Source organism: Anoplopoma fimbria, chromosome 14 (assembly GCF_027596085.1).
Source record: "Anoplopoma fimbria isolate UVic2021 breed Golden Eagle Sablefish chromosome 14, Afim_UVic_2022, whole genome shotgun sequence".
Classification (NCBI taxonomy): Eukaryota; Metazoa; Chordata; class Actinopteri; order Perciformes; family Anoplopomatidae; genus Anoplopoma; species Anoplopoma fimbria.
Window position 1 is genome coordinate 1251837 of NC_072462.1, and position 19039 is coordinate 1270875.

Here is a 19039-nt window from a genome sequence, read left to right on the forward strand (position 1 = left end):
TTCATTTAGTAAATGATGCTCCATTTAGAGTCAAACAGACCATAAAGCAGGGGATGCTTTAGGGCGGGGCTACACACTGATTGACAGGTCAAGAACATGGCGACGGCCAGAAAGCCAACTTTGAGGCTTCAAAACTACAAACCAACGGGTGACGTCACGACGACTACGTCCACTTCTTATTTCCAACAGTCCTCAACTTTATATAACATTACAATTATTAACACTAGCAGCAAATCTTTAAATCTGAAGCTTAAACCGTGAAATGTTTAACATGAAAAAAAGAGTAATCAAAACAATAAACGTTCTGTCCATTGACTCATTGATTCATGGACTTTATCATATTTTTCAAACTCTCCATATGCTTTGTCAGCAGAAATCTTGAATTTGTAAAGAAACAAAAGCTGTCAGATAAATGTAGTGGAGTAAAAGGTTGTATAGTATTAGTACCACACATTTGTCCTGAAGCAGAGTACTTGAGTAAATGTACTCTGTGAATAAAGGACGGCGTGTTTGTTGTTCCTGCAGCTCGTCCTGTTTCTCTCACTGTCTGTGGGCTTTTTACTATGTTTTCTTGCTGAGGGTTTTTTAAGCACAAACCACTCATGAATTCTGCCTCACTGCTTCGATACGAATGCAGGCAGCTTGTGTTTATTTTTGGCCGTCTGGGCGATGCCCGTAGATTGCTGGCCGGCCGCGTGCACATGAACGGGATGCCAACATAAAGGGCGAAGGTTTCAGCAGTTTTGAAGCAGCGGACTCAGAAGTATCAAGACCGAAACGAAACCGAGCGACGACACGCACAACCACAAAAGAAGTGAGATGTGTGTCTGTGCATGTCCACATTTCATCCAGCTGGGTTTGATGTTTTTTTTTAAGGTTTTGGAAACGGCGGATCTGCACAGACACCAAACCTGAGCTGTGTTTAGAAGTCGTCAAGGACATCCTGTGAACTGGCCCGCGGCCCAGATGCCTGCAGAGTACCTTGCATTAATGTGTGTGTGTGTGTGTGTGTGTGTGTGTGTGTGTGTGTGTGTGTGTGTGTGTGTGTGTGTGTGTGTGTGTGTGTGTGTGTGTTGTGTGTGTTTACTGATGCATGTGCAACTTGAACAAACATGCAAACTATTCGGAGGCTCACACGTGACTTTAATAAACATAAACTCCGTATATTCACACATATATATAATAGTTTAGTTTCTGGGGATCAAATGTCTCATAGCAGTAATTTAATAATCCAACACAAAAGAAACGACACCTTCTCCCAGTCGGCGGTGAAAAAACCCAAAACTTTATCTTTCACGGCAACATGAGGAAGCCTTCTTTAATGACGTGATGCCAATCTGTCTGTGAGTCTGTCTGTCCGTCTGCGCCGCCTCCCTGCATCCAGTTTGAACCAGTTTCTGTTTATCAGCTCGACGGACGCAGCCTGTTCGGTCGAAGCCAAAACATCGCTCATGTGACCTCCCGCCTGTGTGTGCAGGAGGTTTCCTATTTGTTCTTGGTATGTGACGGTGTTTTAATTAAAGAGTCAAGGTAAAACCCTCACAAACAGGATATATATCTTCAGAGAAGAAGAGCGGCTTCTCTTCATCAACAGCAAGTTGTGAATGTGAACCGACTCCTCAATGAGTTGGAGACGTTTAGTAATAAGCTCCCAAAGATAAAGATGGACCTGAGTCTGTTCTGCTGCTGATATATACATGTATAAAGTCACATAGAGTAGTAAACAGAAGTACTCAGACTCAGAGTACAATACAACTAAATAAAAACACAAGAAAGTAAAAGAGAAAAACCCTAAACTTGCTTAAAAGTGTAACTTAACCCAAAGATCTGAGCACTTCACCCACTGCATATTTAGAATGTTAAAATAAAGGTGGGTGAGGGGCTGAGAGGTGAAGCCACGCCCACTTTAGTATTACAAAAGCCTTGAAGCAGCGTTGACAATATGACAGGCACTACTACTACTACTACGGGGCTACACAGTGATCGACAGGTTTCTACCAGAGACGTATACGCCGTCTCTACGTCACTCCTACATGGTCCAAATATGGTCACTTCCTGTTCACGTTGCAAAAAAAACCCAAGATGGCGACGGCCAGAAAGCCAAATTCGAGGTTTCAAAACCACAAAATCAACGACTACGTCCACATCTTATAAACAATCTTCGGTCAAACAATCCAAACCATGACTTTATACAACATTGCCATTTTTAATATGATTATCCTTCCAAATATGGTCACTTTCAGTTCATAGGTTGCAAAAAACAACAACATGGCGACGGCTGTAATCCAAGATGGCGACACCGAAATCGCTAAACTCAAGCCTTCAAAACATCAGTCCACAAACCAATGAATGACGTCACGATAACTACGACCACTTCCTGTTTACAGTCTGTGGTTTTGAACTGAAACTGGAGGACTAAACTTTGAGTATTAGTGTGGGAATATAGAGAATTGATATTGTTTTGAATCATACAAGCTGCTGTTTCTCACTTGAATATATATCATAGATTTGCAATAACGCCAAATACTTATGTACTTCTAAAGATTCATTTTACTGGTTTCCAGCAAGTGCAACAGCAGGAATTAATATTTGAATAACACGCAGCAAATAGTAATAACAACTGTAATAGGAAGCAAAACAACAACACCTGCTAACATGCAGAAAACATAAAAAACAATAAATCAGGTTCATCACAAGCTGAATCTGAAAAACAGCCGACAAACTGCCGACAAACTGGACTGATAAACAGAAAAGAACTGACATTATGAAGCAAATCATTAAATCACATTTATTACATGTATTACATCAATCATTAAAAACTAGAAGCACAGATGTGTGGGAGCAGCTGTGGCCGCAAACCGCTTTCACGTAAACAGACACCATTCTTTTCAATTTCTGCGCTACGCACCTGCGAGAATGTGATTGGATGCTGCTGGTCACATGACTGTGAATGGCCCAATGACTGTGAAGCATACAAGCAAATCTCTACCTGAACTAACGCGATACTTTGTTTGATTGAAGCTTGATTGAAGTAGAAGTCCTTAAAAGAAGCAAATTTAACTCAAAGTTGTACTGAAGTACTTGAGTGAAGGAAGTATTCAGACCATTTACTAAAGTAAATATAATAATACTACACTGTGAAAATACTGTAACAACAAGTATCGATGAAAATGTACGGTAAGTATTCAAAGTAAAAGTACTGAATGCATAAAAAAATGAATCAGTCAAAGTTGTTAGAAATTATAAATCAATTAATTAATACATAATATGTAATGATTGTAAACAATCTTATTATGTAAAATAAGCTGCAAATGGAATAAGAAAAAGTGGCATTAAAATACTAAAAATACTTAAAAATGTATTAAAATAAATTGGAAGTACCTCAAATCTGTATTTAAGTACAATAATCGAGTCAATGCACTGCAGGTCAGAGGAGCTGTTTTTGTGTTTTTTCACGTTTTAATCAAGCAAATGTAACTAATAGGACTTTGTTTTGTGGTCTCCTGTGTTTAATATTCAGTCTCAACATTATATGAAAATCTATATTCCACCATTATGCTCCACTGTTATTGTCAAGGACCAAAACATCAGGTTTATGTTTCAACTGAGTGAGTAAAAAGTGCTGACGAGGCGTTCCCTAAAGATTCCTTAAACTCCTCCCACAACAAATCTCTGTTTAACCTACAAACACACGTCTGGTGTATTTATGTCTAACTCTTACACACAGTATTGTGGCTTCTGCATGAGTTTAATTGTTGTATCATTTTCTATATAACACGTTTTCTGAAATGTTTTGTTTAGACATGCAAATTAGAGATTATTTCACTAAATATGTGCTAATTTTCATACATTTCCAGAACATAAATCTGAACATTTAATAAAGCCAGGTTACAAATAATTGTTTTATTTTGTTGACATGTTAATACTTTTGGATATCTCTTTGCATCACTACATAAATCAGAAAATACTGTCAACAGCCATTAAAAAAAATCAATATTCACCATGTTTTTGGGACTAAAAGTTGTATAAATCAGACTATGAATGATATCTGAACAAACCCCTCTGTAGAAACCTTCAGAATATAGAGAGGAATGAAGCTGTAAAGTTTGGTGTATGTAAGAGCTACTGAAGTGGAGATTTATGGATCAGAGTCTGAGAAAAAACTCATTTAGAGAAAACGTCCTTTAAAGATATGTTTAGTTAAATTACATACACGTTGAAGACTCTACAGGTGAATAGGGTAAAAAAATTAACTAATAGATATCAACATGAAACTTCACCAGTTGATTACTGACATTAAGATGATTATTTTTTGTATTACATGTTTTCTGAAATGTAATGTTTGAATATGCAAATTAGGTATAATCTAATAGTTAATTAATGTTTTATTTCCACTAGTCTGAAAAAAGACTAAAATCAAAAAAATGACAAGTGCATGAAAACTATAATGTTGCCTGTAGTGTCTGTAAAAGAACTGGAAACTATTTCCCCTGCATACCGTAAATTATGAAATAGTATTACTCAATAAGCTATTTTTTTTTCTGCGGAGGGGAATTAGGTCAGCAGCTCACGAGAGCTCCGTCTCATCTGTTGTCTCTGCAGCAGACGCCACCACGAGCTGCATGCAGAGGATGAAGGAGCAGCTGCTGCAGCGCTGTGGAGCGTCTAGACTGGGATTTACAAAGTCTGACACAGTGAACTGGGAGAACGCTGTTGTCATGGATACAGCGATTGATGCTGTGGGACACAACTTGATCCGTTTGTATTTTATTAAGCCTTTATTTGTTTACATGTTGGCACAGTGGCACGATTTAAAGGATGCCGAATTAACTATTAGCAGCTTCTGTTTGCAGTGTACACATGGGTGTATGCATGACTGTAACAGGATTACTGAAATACTGAAGGAAACTTAAAAACAGGAAGATTCTCAGGCAAGTTCTTCTTTAATAAGGAGCTCCTTTTTCCACTATGATTTATAAACTGGTTTATTGACGTTTTATTCATGAAGGACGACAATTTTTGATGCAAACTGTGTCACGTGGTCGTCTACTCAACATGACTGTAATTACAGGTTCACACCAACACATGTTAAGAACATTCATGTACAAAAACACCACAAATGTCTCAGTATTTTATAAAATATACCTTTTATTTTATCAAAAGTTCATCATGACAGCAATAAGATCATGATAATAAAATATAATGCACAGAAATGGAATAAACAGCAACAGAGTATATGAAAAACTAGTGCAAAAAAAAAAAAATCACAAATACAAAAATATATTGCACTTTGAAGTTTTAGGTGGAAGATGTTTGAACAACATTCTCAATTTGATATATTCATCTGTAAACATTTTTATCTTTTTTTAATATAATTTTCCATTTTTTTTCGTGAGCAAAAAGCTTCTTAACATCCATGTTTGAAAAAAATAAAATAAAAATCTACAGCAAGAGAAGCTTTAGTTCAGAGCAGAAACCGACAGGCGACTTGTGGTACTTTATCTTGGTTGGTCGGAGTTGTGCTTTTATCTCTAGACCCTGGTCATTTAAACCAACACTCACACCTCTCACTCACACACACACACACACACACACACACACACACACACGCCTCTCTCTCTCACACACACACACACACACACACACACACACACACACACACACACACACACGCCTCTCTCTCTCACACACACACACACACACACTCACCTCTCTCTCACACACACACACACACACACACACACACACACACACACACACGCCTCTCTCTCTCTCACACACACACACACTCACCTCTCTCACACACACACACACACACACACACACACACACGCCACACACACACTCTCTCTCACACACACACACACACACACACACACACACACACACACACACACACACACACACACACACACACTTCGAGCTTCAGTTTAAGTGCTCGATGTGGTCGTTTATGTGATGCTTTTATTTTTTGCATTAATCATTCGTCTTGTTTGTTTTCTGTCTCTTGATCACATAAGAGCCATTTTTACACCTGCAGTCTGGTTTAGTGACAGCTACACCTGCAGTCTGGTTTAGTGACAGCTACACCTGCAGTCTGGATTAGTGACAGCTACACCTGCAGTCTGGATTAGTGACAGCTACACCTGCAGTCTGGATTAGTGACAGCTACACCTGCAGTCTGGATTAGTGACAGTCTGGTTTAGTGACAGCTACACCTGCAGTCTGGTTTAGTGACAGCTACACCTGCAGAGCTCAAACATTTAATAACTGGACTTATAGCTTATTGTCCTCGTCTTAAATGTGCCATTTACATTTTAAGAGACAAATATGGTGTGGACAGAATCTACTGCACGTAAAGGCCCGCGGCAATCTGCAGAATATAAAACCACCGATAGGAAAAAACAGTAAATACGGTTTGTGCAAAAATTCCCTGTGGAGGCGGAGTCTTTGATTTCGGCCTCGTCAGAGTCGTACAGTGGTGTCGAGGATCTTTTTGTTTTTGCCTCATCTTGAGCACAGGATAAAGAGGTCCCTGGTCCATAGGTCAATGGTCACCGAATACTCTCTCAGCTGACTCCCCCCGCCCCCTGGAGTAGGGGAGGGTCCACAGCCGTATTTATGCTGATACATAATCTGGTGAGAAGGTGAGGGGTGACACAGTCGTGTTTGAGCAGAAGAAGCCCTCCGAGCTCACGAGCTCTCCTCAGCGGGACGGACACGTGTCGGGTCTCCGGAGGTCAGCGGGCGAGCACACCTCCAGGGGGTCGGGGTACGGATCCACCTGAGGGGGGGGGCATCTTTACAGGCTGCTGATGGAGCAGTAAATAAAAACTCATGCTCAAACTTCTTCATGTTGACATTTTAGAAAAAGGTGATGTGGTTGGAGTGTGTTTATCAAATCAAAATGATTTTTAATTCTATATTTAAATAAACAAAAGAAAGCTTGAACTGTGAACTAGAGGCCAAACACCATCTATAACTGAAAGATGTCATCGCTCAGCAGCAGAAGTCAGACATACGATCACATCATACCGTGTAAGTTTTTGGAAATTTGCTTATCAGCTTTCTTGCAGACAGATGTTCAGATTGATACCAGTCTCACATCTGTACAGTAGATGTGAAGCTACAGCCGGTTAGCCTAGCTTAGCTTAGCACAAAGACTAGCTTGGCTCCGTCCAAAATCCTAAACACAACCCTCCTCTAAAGCTCTCTGATTAAAACAAGCTCGTGAGATTAATCTGAACACAAACAAACAGACAGAGTTCAGACGGAACCAAAGAGGTTTAAAATATGAAAAGAATGTTTTCTTTTGCTGCTGGAAGAATTTACAGAAAAACTAGAAATAATCACAGCTGATTTATGATGGTGGATTATGAAAGAAAGTTCTAAGGGTTCTGAAAAATAAAAGTATAAGTATAATGTTGTACTTATCAGTAGTTTTGAAAAATCATACCTGTTAATGCATCTTTACTGGATACTTTGTATATTGTGTGTACTCTTTAACTGCATCTTAACTGAACCCTTTTATATTTTGAATACTCTTATACTGCACCTTACTGTGTATTCTATATCTATATTCTGTATACTCTTATATTTTGTATACACTATTACTCCATCTTAACTTGATACTTTGTATATTCTGTATACACTTTTTACTGCATCTTAATGCATTTTTTGTATATTTTGTATACTCTATTACTGCATCTTAACTTGATACTTTGTATAACATTTAACTGCATATTACAGGATATTTTTTATATTTTATGTACCATTTTACAGCATCTTAACCGAATACGTTGTACATTCTGTGTACTCTTTTACTGCATCTAAACTGTATATGTCATACATTCCGTGTACTCTTTAGCAGTGTGACAGCTGTCGTGGTCTGCTGATGCTGTTTTTATGGGTGTGTGCGTATTAACCGTACCTCAGAGTAGAGAGGGGGGGGCAGATATCTGAACTCTGTGATGTAAGGGAGCAGAGAGCCCGCCTCCTCGGCCTCCCCGTCCGACCTATCGCAGCCGTGCAGACACTCCCGCCTGTGAGACTCTGATATCGCCAGATCACCGTAGCTGGGCGGCGCTGCAGAAAACAGACGAGTGTTAGAGATCCTCAGAGCAGAGAGAGAACGTGTGTGTGTGTGTGTGTGTGTGTGTGTGTGTGTGTGTGTGTGTGTGTGTGTGTGTGTGTGTGTGTGTGTGTGTGTGTGTGTGCAGAGAGAGAATGTGTGTGTGTGCAGAGAGAGAATGTGTGTGTGTGTGTGTGTGTGCAGAGAGAGAACATGTGTGTGTGAGCAGAGAGAGAATGTGTGTGTGTGCAGTGAGAGAACATGTGTGTGCAGAGAGAGAACATGTTTGTGTGCAGAGAGAGAACATGTTTGTGTGAGCAGAGAGAGAATGTGTGTGTGTGAGAGAAACATGTTTGTGTGCAGAGAGAACATGTTTGTGTGCAGAGAGAGAACATGTTTGTGTGCAGAGAGAGAACATGTGTGTGTGCAGAGAGAGAACATGTTTGTGTGCAGAGAGAGAACATGTGTGTGTGAGCAGAGAGAGAATGTGTGTGTGTGTGTGTGTGCAGAGAGAGAACGTGTGTTGATGTGTTCAGTGTTCGTACCCTCAGGCCTCTCCGACAGACCCAGCCAGCTCAGAGTGCTGCAGTTGCTGCTGATGCTGGAGGTGCGGGTGGTGCAGGCGTGCAGCGGTATCGTCCCGATCACCAACGGCAACGAGAGGGACAAGTTCAACCCGCCGGGAACGTCAACGTACACCTGCAGAGAGACGGGGGGGGGGTAAAACAGGACCATTACAGTCTGAGTGGGAGCCAGTCGGACCAGTTCACGTCGAGAGTGTTTTTAAATCCACATGACCTTTAGTGCGTTACACAACCTGTCACAACCGAGAGAGAGAACACCTTGTTCTCTAACAGACACTTCCTACTTCAGGGCGAAGCCAACGCCTCCCTGAACATCTATTACTACTTTATCCCACTATTTTATCATATCAATAGTTATTACAAACATAAGTAATGATAAAAAACACAATAAATGTAATGAATAAAACATTATAATAATATTATAACTACTTTATCCCACTATTTTATTATATTAATAGTTATTACAAACACAAGTAATGATAAAAAACACAATAAATATAATGAATAAAACATAATAATAATATTATAACTACTTTATCCCACTATTTTATCATATTAATAGTTATTACAAACAAAAATAATTATAAAAAAACAATAAATACAAAGAATAAAACATAATAATAGTATTATAACTATTTTATCCCACTATTTTATCATATTAATAGTTATTACAAACAAAAATAATTATAAAAACCCAATAAATATAATGAATAAAACATAATAATAATATTATAACTATTTTATCTCCCTATTTTATTATATTAATAGTAATAACAAACATAATAATGATAAAAAACACAATAAATATAATGAATAAAACATAATAATATTATAACTACTTTATCCACCTATTTTATTACATTAATAGTTATTATCATCTCAGGGTGTACTTGATTTAATATCAGATAATCATATTGATTTATTTAGTCTTACTGAAACCTGGCTGTGTCATGAAGAGTACGTTAGCCTTAATGAATCAACTCCTCCAAGTCATATTAATACTCATATTTCTGGAGGCACAGGCCGAGGAGGTGGAGTAGCAGCTATCTTTGACTCAAGCCTATTAATAAACCCTAAACCTAAATTAAATTACAACTCATTTGAAAGCCTTGTTCTTAGTCTTTCAAACCCAGCGGGAAAGCATTAAAGTCAATTGTATTTGTTATAGTGTATCGTGCACCAGGTGCGTATTCTGAATTCCTATCTGAATTCTCAGAGTTTTTATCAAGTTTAGTCCTTAAGACGGATAAAGTTATTATTGTAGGGGATTTTAATATTCATGTGGATGTGTATAATGATAGCCTTAGTACTGCTTTTAGTTCATTACCTTGTTCTGGTTTATGGTATTGAAATAGAAAATGTAATTGTCTCTCAACAGAACTCTCTTTTATCGGACCATTATCTAATTACCTTTGAATTTCTACCAGAGTGTACGCCATTAGGCAAAAGTTTCTACACTAGATGTCTATCTGATAATGCTGTAGCTAAATTTAAAGAAGCGATTTCTTCAGGGTTTTATTCAGTACCATTGCTCAATATAACAGAGGACTCCTACGCTAGCTTTAGTCCGTCTCAGATTGACCATCTTGTTGATAGTGCTGCATGCTCACTGAATGACACTAGACTCTATAGCTCCTCTAAAAAAGAAGCTAATAAAAGAAAGGAGGTTTGCTCCATGGTATAATCCTCAAACCCGCGATTTAAAGCAAATATCGCGAAAACTTGAAAGGATATGGCGTTCCACCAATGTGGATGAAGCGCGGTTAGTCTGGCGAGACAGTCTTAAAATATATAAGAAGGCACTCCGTAATGCTAGAGCAGCCTATTACTCAGCATTAATAGATTTAAATAAGAACAACCCCAGGGTTCTCTTCAGCACTGTAGCCAGGCTGACAGAGAGTCACAGCTCTGTTGAGCCGTGTATTCCTATAAACCTCAGTAGTAGTGACTTCATGAACTTCTTTAATGATAAGATTCTAACTATTAGAGAAAGAATTTATAATCTACTGCCCTCAACCAGTACCGATCGATCCACAGCTGTAGAACCTGAAATATATTTAGATGGCTTTTCTCCCATCGACCTTCAACAATTGACTTTAACTATTTCTAAGTCTAAACCTTCCACCTGTCTCTTAGACCCGATTCCGACTAGGCTGCTTAAGGAAGTTTTACCTTTAATTAGCAATTCTTTATTAGAAATGATCAATCTGTCTTTACTAACGGGCCATGTACCACAGGCCTTCAAACTAGCTGTAATTAAACCTCTTCTTAAGAACCCTACTCTAGATCCAGAGGTGTTGGCTAACTATAGACCTATATCTAACTATAGACTATATCTAACTATAGACCTATATCTATATCTAACTATAGACTATATCTAACTATAGACTATATCTAACTATAGACTATATCTAACTATAGACTATATCTAACTATAGACTATATCTAACTATAGACTATATCTAACTATAGACTATATATAGACTATATCTAACTATAGACTATATCTAACTATAGACTATATCTAACTATAGACTATATAGACTAATCTATAGACTATATCTAACTATAGACTATATCTAACTATAGACTATATCTAACTATAGACTATATCTATATCTAACTATAGACTATATCTAACTATAGACTATATCTAACTATAGACTATATCTAACTATAGACTATATCTAACTATAGACTATATCTAACTATAGACTATATCTAACTATAGACTATATCTAACTATAGACTATATCTAACTATAGACTATATCTAACTATAGACTATATCTAACTATAGACTATATCTAACTATAGACTATATCTAACTATAGACTATATCTAACTATAGACTATATCTAACTATAGACTATATCTAACTATAGACTATATCTAACTATAGACTATATCTAACTATAGACTATCTAACTATAGACTATATCTAACTATAGACTATATCTAACTATAGACTATATCTAACTATAGACTATATCTAACTATAGACTATATCTAACTATAGACTATATCTAACTATAGACTATATCTAACTATAGACCTATATCTAATCTAACTAGACTATATCTAACTATAGACTATATCTAACTATAGACTATATCTAACTATAGACTATATCTAACTATAGACTATATCTAACTATAGACTAACTATCTATATCTAACTATAGACTATATCTAACTATAGACTATATCTAACTATAGACTATATCTAACTATAGACTATATCTAACTATAGACTATATCTAACTATAGACTATATCTAACTATAGACTATATCTAACTATAGACTATATCTAACTATAGACCTATATCTAACTATAGACTATATCTAACTATAGACCTATATCTAACTATAGACTATATCTAACTATAGACTATATCTAACTATAGACCTATATCTAACTATAGACTATATCTAACTAAGACTATATCTAACTATAGACTATATCTAACTATAGACTATATCTAACTATAGACTATATCTAACTATAGACTATATCTAACTATAGACCTCCTAAGATCCTTGAGAAAGCAGTCTTAAATCAGCTGTGTGACTTTATGCATAACAATAGTTTATCTGAGGATTTTCAGTCAGGATTTAGAGTGAATCATAGCACAGAGACGGCACTGGTGGAAATGACCAATGACCTTCTAATAGCTTCAGACAAAGGACTTGTCTCTGTACTTGTATTGTTAGACCTTAGTGCTGCATTTGATACCATTGATCATCAAATCCTATTACAGAGATTGGAGCATCTAATAGGCATTAAACACATTGGTAGGTTATTTTCTGGTTTTACTTTTAAGTGTATTATGAGCAACATATTATAAGTTTTTATTGTGATGTGAGTAAGCTATTAATATTTAAGTTAATATTAGTTTTGTTAGTAGTTTTTCTTGTTTCTTATTTATGTTTTTTTGAAGTTTTATTAGCAAGTTATTGTTTTTATTGTATTGTGTAAATAGCAGGTCATTAGTTTATTATTGTTTTTTTTGTGTTATTAAAAAGGTTTTTAGTCATTTTTACTGTGTCACAATATTATCATTATTATAGAAAACTGTTTTTATTTTGATCCAGTCGATTTTTTTACTGTCTATATCTTTACATGTGGCTCCATATTTTACCTGAAGGGGGCATTTTGAATAGTGAGTACTTTTACTGTTGATACTATAATAAATCTGTACTCAAGTAAAAATGTATAACAGTGTATTTTGTTATTGTGATACTCTTACTTTTAATACAATAATAAGTACATACTTCTGTTCTCAAGCATAATTTTGAATTCACAATTTTTCCTTGTAACAGAATATTTTTTTATTGTTATACTCTTATTTTTACTTTTTATAAAATAATACTTTAATACTAAAATACTTCTGTACTCAAGCATAATTTTGAATGCAAAACTTTTACTTGTAACAGAGAATTTTTTATTGTATACTTGTCCTTCTGGTTTTCAGTTTACCAGCGTCCCGGTCCCGGTTCTGATTCTACACGTAGTGGCTTTGAGTCTGCACAGAAACCCGGACTCACCACGAGTGCGTACTCCACCCTGATGATGGGGCAGTCCAGGATGGAGGGCGACACCGGGGGGATCTTCAGCAGTTTGCCCTCCCAGCTCTGGCTCTTCCCCTGAGGTAGAGGGTCCCCCCTCAGGTTGGACACCAGCTGCTGGATCTGCTTGCCCTTGCCTTTAGCGAAGAAGGTCTGGGTCTGGTACAGGGCGGCCTTGGGCACCACGACCCGGGACGAACAGTTCTCCACCTCGGCGAAGATCTGGATCGACTCGCCTTGGAGAGAAGGGAGAAGAGATCAGTCTGCCGGACTGAGAGAGAAGTGAAATAAGTGAAATCTTGAGAGTGAAAAGGGAAAAAGGAAGAAGAGCTGGAGGAGTTAGGAGGTAGGAGGTAGCGGGTCGGCTCACCTGGTGTGTAGCCCTTTCGTTCTATCTTGGCGCTGAGGGAGATCGGGCCTGAAGCGCAGAACCAGCAGCACAGCGTCTTCTCCTTGGTTCCAGCCTGAGGGGCCTGAAGCACAACGTCATCTGTGTTAGCAGTTCCACAACATCACAGGTACTAAAGTCTTCTTAAAGGAACATTCTGAGGAATAAGCTGATTGGCTTTGTAGCTGAGAGTTAGACGAGAAGATTGATACCAAACACACGTCTGTGCGGTCAACATGAAGATACAGCTGGTTAGCTTAGCTTAGCATAAAGACTGAAAACAGCTAGCCTAGCTCTGTCTGAAGGTAAAAAAAAGTCTGCCTATCAATATATCTAAAATTCACCCATTAACATGCACTAAGAAATAACGGTGCTATTTGGAACCATTTGGGTTCTTCTGCTTGTCCTCATGGGACTAGAATCCATTTTGGTTCCTGGATGAATCTTTTTTTCAAGAGTTATACCTAGAACCATCTGTGAAAGGTTCCACCCAGAACCACATTTGAGAGTTTTTTTTTTTTTCTTTTACAGAGAACACGTTCTATCCAGAACCTTTTCACATCCTAAGGGTGCTAACAAAAACCATACGGGGTGGTAACACCGAGAACCCTTTTATATTCCAAGACTCCACCTAGGGGGTTCTTTTGAGAACCATTTTACAATTTAAGGATTTCATCTACAGCCCACCCAGACTGTACTACATAGAATCCTTTTAGATTCCAAGGGTTTTATCCAGAACCCACCCAAGGGGTTCTATTGAAACAGGTTATTAAGGGAACTCTTTATCTCACAAAGAACCCTTGAAAAAAAAATGTCTTTAAAAAAAGGTTCTTCAGAGGCAAATTGTTCTGGGTAGAACCTCAGCTCTTCAGGAGGGGAAACTTGCACAGAGTTTAAAAGATCTAAACGTTTCCTCGTCACGATTCCACATCAACTCATGAAGGCTCAAGAGGGTTCTTTAAGAAAAAGAAGTGTTATAGGCCGGTTAGAACTATTTTGCCAGTACCATTAACTTCCTGTTTAGAGCCAGAGGGAATACTACAGCACATAACTTCACCCAAATAAAAACACAATCTGTTTTTAAAGAATATTCCAATAATCCATTTAAATAAATATACCTGTATATGTGTATAGGATGTAGGTTTGACTCCTTTAAATAATAATATAATATTTTCCTTGTGATAAGTACAGCCAGGCTAGCCGTTTCCCTTTGCTTCTAGTCTTTGTGCTAAGCTAAGCTAGTATTCTCATCAAACTCTCAGCAAGAAAACAAATAGTTTTAATTCCCAGAATGTTGAAGTTCTCCTTTAGAACCCCAGATAAACGTTCCGTCGTCTCTCCTACCAGCAGCAGCGGCGTGTTGATGTCGATGTGCTCGAACACAATGAACTCTTTCTTCACTTTGACCGGCAGCAGCCATGGACGGTGCAGTTCAGCCTTCACCCAGTACCTCACGCTGCCATGTTTACCCTCAAAGGACGTGGCCAGAGCCCTGAACCACGGAGGACAGAGGGAGGAGTATTAGTGTGAAAGTACCAGTAGTACAAGGTTAAAGTACTCCGTAAAAGTCAATGTTATATTCCTACTTAGGTTAAAGAAGTATTAGCAGCTAAATGTACACAAAGTATCAGCAGTAAAAGTACTCAGTGTGCAGTGAAATGTTTCCTATAAAGAAGAAGTAGAAGAAGAAGAAATAGACTAAGAGAGAAGACTAAGAGAGAAGAAGAAGAAGAAGAAGAAGAAGAAGAAGAAGAAGAAGAAGAAGAAGAAGAAGAAGAAGAAGATCCTCTACTCTAAATATTAGTTTAACGTGTATGAGCTGGTGCAGCTAATTCTTTAGTCGATGCCAGAGGAAGAAGAGGACAAAGAGGAAGAAGAGGACGAGGGGAACATTTCATTGTTTGTCTCCATTTGCTTTTTTTCCAAACAAAAACTTTTCTCAGCCATAAAGTCAGATAGAAAGTTTTAAAGTGTAACTGTTAGCAACTCGTCTGACACTGCTTTAGTGAAACTCATCTTTAACAATGTTGTTTTTTAAACATTTATGAGATGTTTTTATTATTAAAGTTTAATCTGTAAAAGAAACTAAAGCTGTCAGATAAACTCAGTGGAGCAAAAACATCAATATTTCACTCTGAAATTAAGTATAAAGTAGCATTAAATGGAAATACTCTAAGAAAGTACCTCAAAATAGTACTTGTACTTGAGTAAAAGTACTTGGTCACTACTCACATCTGAGGCAGGTTGAAGCTGAAGGCAAACTCGTGTAATCCGGCGTGCAGAACAGTGAGACCTTCCTCTGGAGCGTCCTCATCTGAAACACAGAGAACACGTTTATACATCAGAACCGCAGTATTTATACACGAAATGTCTCAAGGTTTTATCAAACAACGGATCCACTTATGACTTCAGCTCAGAGCTTTGAGTCCCGACTGTTGAAGGTAAGTAAGAAGAGAATAAAACAAAATACACAGGAGAGAAAAATAACTTAAAACCAGAGCGGAAACGACGCGTTTTTTAGTAATTTTTTATGTTAAAAAATGAGCCAAAATGGCGTTTTCAGTCCCTCAAATATAGAGTTTTCCTGTTTTTATCTGTTTTATATCAAAGTACACTGAATATTTTAGGGTTTTGGACATTTGATCGGACAAAATAAACAATATGGAGACGACACCTTTGACCCTGTCTAAGTTGTATCTGTGATAAAGATCCTTTATCACAGTAAAAGCACTAATACCACACTGTAAAATGACTCTGTTACAGTAAAAGGACCAACACTACACTGTATAAATAGTCTTATACAGTAAAGTACTAATACCACATTGTGAAAATACTGTTAAAGTAAAAGTACTAATAAGACAAAGTTTAAATACATACAGAAAACACTTTAAATACTCTGTTACAGTAAAAGTACTAATAAGACACAGTTTAAATACTATGTTACAGTAAAAGTACCAATACCACAAAGTAAAACTATTCAGTTATAGTAAAAGTACTAATACCACACAGTTAAAATATTCTGTTTTTATCCATTTTTAACTTTATTGTATTTTGGACAAAGTTCCTCTACTGCTGCTACAAAAACATGGATGTATTTCTTACAAAGAAAGTTGTTTTTATTGATCCAAAACTCATCTATTGCATCAACAAAAGTATTGCAGTTTTTAAAAAAAACAAAGTTTACATAAAACAAAAAATGTAAAACATGTTAAAAGTTTTGTTTTTGTTTTATTTCTGTATTTCATCATAAAACAGAGGGATCAGTATCAGCGGTGAAGAAGAGCTGCAGCTCCTCCCTCAGAGAAAGAACATGACGTCCATCAACTTCCTCTTCTCTTCTGTTATTGTTTGTTTTTCAGATTCAACAGTTTAAAATGTCCCGATTCAACCTGATGAACTACAGCTTCCTGTCTGTCTGTCTGTCTGTCTGTCTGACTCTCTATGTCTGTCTGTCTGACTCTCTATGTCTGTCTGCATGTTTGTATGAGCTTCGTGTGAGAGCTGTCATCAACAGCTTGCATGCATATGTGTGTGTGTGTGTGTGTGTGTGTGTGTGTGTCCACGTCAAGTTACCGGCACACTCACTCACACTCACACACACACACACACACACACACACTCACACACACACACACACACACACACTCACACACACACTCTCACACACACACTCACACAGCGAGCAGGAGCAGACCGGTATGAACCAGACTCAGCAGCTTCCTTCAGCTGGAAACTCCGGCGCCTGCATCACAACTCGGCTCCCCATTGGAGGAGAACGTGACATGTATGATAATCCGGCCTCTGGTTGGCCGAGCCCAGACAAGCCCCTGCCCACATCAGTACAAGCCATGTGGTGTGGCATGAGAAGAGGAAGAAGAGGAAGAAGAGGGGGGGGCTGAACTAACAGGTAGACCTGAAACTCTCAGAGTTAAATAAATGATGAGAGAAAAACATCTTTAATATTCACCTCATTTTATTCATCATCCTTTAATACATTTAAGAAAAATAAGAATCTGCATCACTTTCACATCATTTTGGTACAAAAGTTCACACTTCAACATGGAAACAGCTGATAAAAACTACAGAAATCCCACCGGAGATCCATTTAGTAGCTGTTCTGGAGCTTTCTATCGAGTCTCATGATCTTCCTCAGCTGATGGAGTTTAGTTGTTATGGAATTATTGGATGGAAGTTAAAACTTTCTGATTATCTTTGTGTTTGGGACTGTTAGTCCTACATTTAAAGACGTCGCTTTGGGCTTTATGGAATCGTGATGTGCTTTTTATATTTATATCTAAATTCACCAAACGATGAATCAAAAAGAATCAGACTGAAGTGATTTTACCGATAAGATCAAAGGTTTCTACCCCGATCACAACTTAAAATACATAAAACCTTTTCAGAAACCCGTGTAAACCCTGAAACCTTTACATATGAAATAGAAAACACATCATATATATACAAAGCTTCATATCTGCATCAGAAAACTAAAGATTAAAACCCACAAATTCTCATATCAAAGTCGATGATAAAGACATGGAGGTAAGTAGGTCCTCACGAGGTCCGCCGCTGTTTGAAGTTACTGCTAACATTTATTGTTAGGAAGTCACAACGAGATGCAGAACTACAAAAAAAGCTATCAGACAGAGACACAAAACGACCAACACAAGGCACAGAACGACCACAAAGAGACGAAAACCACTACAAAGAGACAAAAAAATACCAAAAACAAAACCACTACAGAGACCGTAAATACAAAAACAGAAGTGAAACGACAGGAAAGAGATGCAAAACTACCACAAAGACGAAAACGACTGAAAAGAGACACAAAAACTACAAACACTGAGGCACAAAACGACTACAAAGAGACAAAAGAAAGAGACGTAAAACCACTAAAAACACGTCTGGTGTTATTGTTAACATTGTGAGTATTTTTGATAATTTTGTTTTCACAATTTGTTTAAATGTTTAAATAATCTGATAATTTAAACAAACTGTTGATACAGTTCGCTCAGTTAAATTTTTATTCTAATTTTGATGAAATACTGGCTCCAACATTTCAAAGTTTATTACTTTGTTAATTATTTTGTTATTTTACTTTTGTTTATTCTTGCTTTTATTGTCTTGTTAAGCCCTTTGTAACTGTGTGAAATGTTTTATATAAATAAATTATTATTATCTGCAGATATATTTTTATATTTGAGGACCTTGAACTCCATCAGCTGAGGAAGATCATGTGACGCAACCAAAAGCTCAGGAATGTTCATCGTTTCTGAGAGTCGGATTTCATAAATTCATCCTCTGAAAGTTGAAGAAACTATGATGTCATTGTTTTACTTCTTGACCTTTGACCCTTGACATCCATTTTTGCATAAACAAACAAAACGCTGACAGGAAGTAGATAAAATAAAAGTCCTCAGAGAGAAGT

General features: G+C 37.3%; 1 protein-coding gene across 1 annotated transcript in view; it reads right to left on the reverse strand.

Annotated features, from left to right (window-relative positions):
- Positions 1-6199: 6199 nt before the first annotated feature.
- Positions 6200-19039, reverse strand: part of arrdc3b (arrestin domain containing 3b) — a 14927-nt gene continuing 2087 nt past the window's right edge. Inside the window, 7 exon segments of the mRNA XM_054612649.1 lie at positions 6200-6784; positions 7931-8085; positions 8617-8770; positions 13203-13459; positions 13594-13696; positions 14956-15103; positions 15844-15925. Of these exon segments, the coding sequence (XP_054468624.1) occupies positions 6707-6784; positions 7931-8085; positions 8617-8770; positions 13203-13459; positions 13594-13696; positions 14956-15103; positions 15844-15925 (977 nt within the window). The 3' untranslated portion in view covers positions 6200-6706.